Source organism: Austrofundulus limnaeus, unplaced genomic scaffold (assembly GCF_001266775.1).
Source record: "Austrofundulus limnaeus strain Quisiro unplaced genomic scaffold, Austrofundulus_limnaeus-1.0 Scaffold153, whole genome shotgun sequence".
Taxonomy (NCBI): Eukaryota; Metazoa; Chordata; class Actinopteri; order Cyprinodontiformes; family Rivulidae; genus Austrofundulus; species Austrofundulus limnaeus.
The window spans coordinates 732701-739838 of record NW_013952555.1 but is presented as its reverse complement, the minus strand read 5'-3'; the positions used below and the strand labels follow the sequence as shown (position 1 = coordinate 739838).

The 7138-nt window shown below is 39.0% G+C and overlaps 1 protein-coding gene across 1 annotated transcript in view; it reads left to right on the top strand.

Annotated features, from left to right (window-relative positions):
- Positions 1 to 7138, top strand: part of ncanb (neurocan b) — a gene marked incomplete at its 5' end in the record, with an annotated part of 221252 nt that overhangs the window by 122800 nt on the left and 91314 nt on the right. Inside the window, 1 exon segment of the mRNA XM_014016766.1 lies at positions 3679 to 3795. Within this exon segment, the coding sequence (XP_013872220.1) occupies positions 3679 to 3795 (117 nt within the window).

Genomic DNA, 7138 nt, shown 5'->3' with positions numbered 1-7138 from the left:
ATCTTGCTCCTGGTTTTTGTAACTTTTATAATTTTCAAAAGTAAAATAAAAAAATCCCAATTGAACTACATTGTAATTTCTTCAAATATTTAAAAAAATATTGTTTTTGACCTATGCTTCAACATGTTTGTTCTTTTTTGACTTCTTAAGCTATGTTTAGCTTTTACTTATTATTCTGCTACTGTTAGGTGGCCGTTGGTTTCAACATTTAACTTTTAGCTTGTATTTTTGTTGCCTTTTTCTAGTGTATTAGCCCTTACCCAATATTTTTGTACTTTTACTTTTTTGGCTAGCAATTTTTTTACTAATGGCTTTTGCCTAGCCTACTTTTAAGTTTTAGCTCAATTTTTTGTGGCTTTTAGGAAATGTGCTCATATTAGATGTAGTTCTGCGTTTATACAGCTTGTATGCTACTTTTAGGGTTAAAAACTCAATGTTTCTTTAAAAATGCAGCAAGACCACTCAGTATTCAGCATTTTGTAATGTAACTTCTCAAGTTTTTTTTTCACTTTTTGCCATCGGCAGTTAAATCCAAATGTCAGCATTTTTCTATGTGGCCAACAAAGAAGAAGGAATGGATATAGTTTGTGGACAACTTTTAACAGAGAAAATAGAGAACAAAAAGACATCTCTGATGTCTACCAGACTTTCTGGTGCTCCATGTCAGTTGTTTTGTCTTCGGTATTTTGGATTACCCTCCGTGTTTCTGTCACCTAGTTTTCTGATTGGCTACGCATCACATTCTACAGGCTGCGAGCTCATTTGTCCTCAGGGAAACACCACACACTCTGTGATTTGGGCCAAAACATTCCAACCTGTTGAATATCCCTGATATGATAAGAGTGGTCCTGATGACCTTCGTTTTTTATGCAATACTGTATATGGTATGCTGCATGTGGGATCGTAATATTTCAAACTTTGGAAAAAAAAAACATTTGTAGTGGAAAATAATGCAYTGAGTAAACAAATTAAATACTGTGCTATAATGCACCATATTACAACCTAAAAGTTTTACCATTTTGAGACAAAGAAGGTTTTTTTCAGCTACTTCATTGTGGCAAGTTAGTTGAAGGATCTATATTTAAACTGGAAAGATGCAAAACTGGAAACTGKGTGAGTGTAAGCAATGTGTGGCACTTCTGTGGTTTGTTTTCTGACACTGATTTCTGACTATTTTTTAATGTGATAAACAAATACATTATTGACTTTCATGGCAATAAGTGTGAAACTGAAGATGGCTGTCACTTCAGTGTGCTAACTTTCTTTCCGTTGTTGTAAACTTATGAATAGAGAGACCTTAATTGCCATYGTACAGAGAGCACAATGAAATTGCAGATAAGGTAATGGATGGATAAAGACTCRGCTTTTTCTTTCTCTTCTCTGTTTTCTGTATCAAAATGCTCTTTTATTCTCACCATCATGGAAGTTTTTTGTTATAATCATCCACACATCATTAACCTTTAAGCGATGTGTGTTTTCATAGCACATAAAATCACAGTTAGTCCCTTCTTGCTTTTGAATTAGGAAAAGACTTCATTAGCTCTTCCAATTAAGCAAATCACTTTTATGTATTTTCAAAGACTGTATCTCCTCTGGTCAGGGTATCATTATTAGCTTTTCTGCTGCAGATGGAGTCTATTTAGCTGTTTCTCAGGAAGTTGGACACATGTTCACATTATCTCAGACTATCATGCAGGAAGTCAGACAAGCATCCATAAATTAACACACCTATGCTCGGACATGTCAGCATTCATAATTAAACTTGCACGCAAATTCCCAGAGTTTCAGTGCAGTGCACAGCCGTCCCTCCGCTCATACATCATTAAGTGAGTCTGCATGTTATTATGGAGAAGATGCAGTGTATTAGATAACCTTAACCTAACAGACTGTGTCAGGGCCTCCAGTCATATCAAGATTGGATATTAAAKACACCTAATCTAATTAGTTCCAACGATTCCTCTTTGCACACRGAATAAAAAAATTATGACTACTTCTCCATGCTCTAACAGTCCTTATCAACGTCTCCTCCTCTCTCTGTCCCATCTTAAAATTTAAGAGCAGTAATTACGACTTAATCTTCTCGATCTCCACCATTTAATGCTGAAACAGTTCCTAAAAAGGGACACAAAGTTATAACCTAACATTAAAAGCCTTTACATCAGTACCCAGCCCTGGTTCTCACACAACATTGCATGACTGGGTGATTATCAGCTAATTTACATGGACCTGTACCTGAGCAGTTTGGCCAGAGGGGGATCGACTTGACATATCATCCTCCTGGCACACAGTTCTTTACTAAAGGGACAGGACAGACACAACAAGAGCAAAAGAGAGCGGTGAAGGAGAAAAGCGCATACAGCCATCTGAAATGAGCCGATGTCCCGGGAGTTTTCGGACAAACTGGACGCCCACAGTTACGCACACACTTATAAACAGTGCTGTGCCCAAAAWAACATCAGACTACCGGACGATAAAACCACAATGACTTTTTTTTTCTTTTTCCTTTTTCACCACAACCGCTGAAGTTGTGTGCTGACGATTCGCCCAGAATCACGCTCACAGAGTGAGGGACACATTGAAACCTGGTTTATAGTCGACACCTTGAACACAGTGCAAAGGTGCGCGTGCCAACCATGATGCAATCGTGCCGTCCCCGCCCCAGGGATCATACACCTACGAATTTTTGTAACTTTGCATGGGCTGCGCRCCGTTCAAATAGTTTGTCTGTCAAGCTTTATTCCTCCTATTTCAACTCWTTCTCACTCCCAAGTCATCAARTATTGATGCTTTTCCAWGGTTCCCTCTGTGTCCAGTTYTGAYGCGTCTGGTACCCCCCTCGCATCAGTTATTGACGAGATGGGGCGGAATTCGTTGTCATATTTTCAGAAAGTGTAGAAAATGCACAAATCTCTCCATCCCAAAGCCTAAAATTACCTTTGTTCACTCTAGACATCCTGTCCCTGACCCTAGTACTTAAAATTAACCATCAACCCTGATCCCTAAAATAACCATTTTTATGAAGTGTAGGAAATTCACGTGAACTGTGTCCCAAAGCCTAAAATTACCTAATATTCGCCCTAGACATCCTATCCTTGACCCCACAACCTAAAATTAACCATGAACCCTGATCCCTAATATTAACCATGGACCCCAAGTCAAAGATCCCTATATTTGCATCCCTACGCATCAAACTTGGACGCTAAGGGAACCCAGAAATGCCTGGTGCGTCAAACGTGACGGGTGTACCCGACGTGTCAAAGTAAGACGCAGAGAGAAGCTCAGAAATGTGCCAATATTTGACGAGTCAGGAGTGAGACTGTGTTACCTACGGTATTTACAACATTTCACAAGTTATAAAGTGTACAGTCACGTGTCATTTTAGGGAATATTACAATAATGTAAGCATTAATTATAAACGCTTACACCATTGGCAACCCACGCAACACACAAAGCGCGACTGCCGCCGAGCCTTAAGGAGACACACACCTGAGCAGAACTGAACAGACATCAACCAAATAGAGTGAGACTGGACAATGGAGACAGGGCTTTAGAGATCAGGGATGACCTGTCAGGGGGGATAAAACTTGTTGCTGGCTGAYAAACTTTATTAATTTTCAAGCCACATTTCTTATAGTAAACGATTCCTTAGGTTAACCTTTCTGTCATCTTTCCTTRCAGTGGAGAATAATCCATGCCAGACCAGCCCTTGCCTCCATGGAGGAAGCTGCCTGCAGGAAGGCGATGGCTATAGCTGCTACTGTCCTCAGGGCTTCTCTGGAGAGAACTGTGAGATCGGTGAGTCACAGCCAGGTTAAGTCTGAGTACAGAGACCTTGTAGGTCAGCAGCTGCAGACACATGCTGGGTCGTGGTGGCATAAGGGAATAAAAGACAGGCATATGCCGAGTTAACACGTAGCAGCTGTAGTCTACTGTGTTTTAAATACATGAGGGGAAACCCAGCATTTATCTGCAGGGTTTGTTTCTGTCKGTGTTTAGGACTCTATTACTTTGCTTGCAGGTCCAGGAGTTGTGTGTCCAGCTTTCTGATTGAAAGTAAAAAGGGAATCGCCATGTGCTGCAAGTCAGCCGTTTGCGACAGAGTCTGTTGAAGGTGTAGCTGCTCAGCCGTGCGTGCGATTATTTCCACTTGAATGTGYGTGTTTTCACCTTCTGCCCCATGAGCTGCAGGCAACTCATCTTTCCACTCAGCTGTATGATGGGAGAGCGCGGCTGTCAGAGAATGATGGCGCGTTGATTTAGGTGTATGAGCCTGTATGGGTGTGTGTGTGTGTGTGACAGAGACATGCAAGGACACACTGTCCACAAAGCTGCTCTGAGCTCAGTGAGGGGTGGAGTACCTGATTAAAGTGTGGTATCAGCAGGCTGCACACTCTGCTACGAATGACAAGAGGAGAAGAAGAAACCTTAAAGGAGATTTGTAAAAGTCAGCAACTCAACTGATTTCAAGCCTGAGCTTAAACACACTTGGAATAAAGTTTAAAATCGGGTTTATAAATGATTTGCACTTCTTATGTTTTTTGCTTCAAAYGAACAAAATGATAAGTTTTACTTACTTTGTTTATGTCAGTGGAGATGGACGAGTTTCCAACTAGAGTAAAAGTTTACCAGGCTAGTTAGGAACCACTTATTCTTCTCATCTTGAAGAATGTTAGAACCCAGTCCCAGCTAGATAATTACAACTCTATGAACAGCAAAATGTGTGTCTGTTATTTGTTTGTGTGCTTGGACTACAAGAATTTTCTGCTAGCTTAAGATTTCCTAATTTTCTCAAGTAGCAGTCTCTGCAGTACATGGGAGTTTCTTGGCATGTGAGCAGAGTTTGTCCTAACCATGATTTTTGGAGTTTGAAATAAAGGAGGAGGTTCTTGTGTGTGAGCATTTGGCAAAACTGTGATTAGTTGGACTGACTTGTCTTGTGCGGAAAGTTAAAAGATGAAGTAGCCGTAATAGTAATTTGTGAGCGTGTAAACATAATTTATTGACTTCAAATTTGGTGTGACTACCACCTTCCTGTTTCGATTTATGATTAAATCTAATATTTATATCTAAAAATATAGGTGCTTTCTGTCTGTTTCAATCGAGCTACATGTCCCCCCAGCTGTCGAGCATCCATCCAACCAAATTATTATGGCTTCTTTAAACTTCACCCAAAATAGTTAATCAGACCAACTGTGTCTCTGACAAACTCTAAAATGTGGCCACACTTRTTAATTGTTGAATTTAAGTTCTTCAGTCTGCGTTTGGACTAGACCTCTTATTTCCATTAACAGAAAATTGTAATGTTTTCTTTATGTTGGACGCATGGATGCTATTTTTAACACATCAAATCTAAAGTTGTTGTTTAATCAGAGCCAATTAATTATCTGACATACTTGTTTAGTTCAGTATTTATATCTGAACCTGCCTCTGACCGGGATGCTCCAGTGAAGCTTTTTATTTTTTGAACGAAACAATGAGCTGGAAATAAAGTACCAACTGAGTAACTTTAGGATCGATACTCTCCGCGACCCAGGCTGGACATTGTTATTATCAAACTACAGTATCTACATGGAAAAAGAAAAGTAAAAAGATGAATCAACTGGACTTGTGTTTTGGAGCTGTAAACACACGGAGCTACAGATTTAAACAGCGAGACTTGAGGTTAGTGTCTTATCGATCCTTCACCCCCTCCTCACTGATGAAAAAGTCCGATGGAATGAGACATGAGCGTTCACACTGCAGTCACTTTCTGAACAATCTCATCAGGACAAATCTGATTTTTTTCAAATCCAACCCAGACCTTTTCAGTATGAGGTCCTAAATCAGATACATATCTGATGTTTGTCAAAGCGACCTCAGTCTGAACACTCGTGTCACATTTCATCTGACTTTTACTTCTGTGAGTTGGGCAGATCGATCCACATATTTAGAATATTGATGCCAACTATGTGCAGTCTAAGTCTTGTAGCTYCACATGTCTTCAGCTACAGTAAAGAAGTCCAGTTATAAAGTAATATTTCTCTTAATTTTCCATGTCCTGGATGACTGAGAATGCTTAGAAATACAGTATATGATATTAACATCTGTCTTWACTGTATCGATACWAAAGTTACTCAATTGTGCAATGGGCACACTTATGCCCCTGCTCATATGGATTCTTTATCCATCCCCASTCACCATAAACCATAAAACCATAAACCATACTCATTCGATAATTTACTTCCAGCATGTCGCTGCTGTTCCAGAAATAAAATGCTGCACCAGAGCATACGATGAGGATGGTTAAAATCTAAACAATGAACTAAACAATCACATAATATATACGTATATATAATTATTTAACTTGCTCTGATTGTACAACTTCATATTTGACATGCTAACATGTAGCCTGTATAAATCCTTCTGTAAACAGCCAACTGAATGTGATGTCACATCTATTTCTGTCCACGTGGGTCACATCAGTGCWGTGGAGAGTTCATACTGGAGTCTGATGGAGGGTGCATTTAAAACATAATGTGAACGTCCAAAAAACGTTGCAAAAAATCGTAATTAAGCGTTAGGATCTGCAGTTTGAACGTAACCTTAAAAAGGTTCTTTTTTCTGTGTCTGTTGACAATCATTGTCTATCTTCATGTCAGCCAGTGTTCATTCTTTTTTTTACTTTTCTTTGTTGTTTTTGTTTGTTTATGAATCAGTTTTAATTTTCTCACCTGAATGTTGTTGTTGAATTTGTGTTTGTCCCATCCTCTCTTTTAAAATACACCAACTGTGACAAACTCTGCTTCACACTCACAGACTTAACCTAAAACCATTTCAGGCTGAAGTAATTATTAAACTCATTTGATGTGTTTGTATATCCATCTGTTTTTGAACAAGTTTCTTCTAAAGGTCACAGTCCTCATTTGCAATTGTGAGACTTTATCTAGACACACTGAATTTTAATCAGGAGGGTAAACCATGCTCCAGCATAGTGTTTTGYATTTGTATTATCCATACATTCTACAGTTTTGACCAGTTGTTATTTCATGCATGGTTAGTTTCCAAAAATAACCCAGCTACAGGAATATTTTGAATATACAGCGGGTAAAATAAGTATTGAACACGTAAACATTTTTCTCAGTAAATATATTACTAGAGG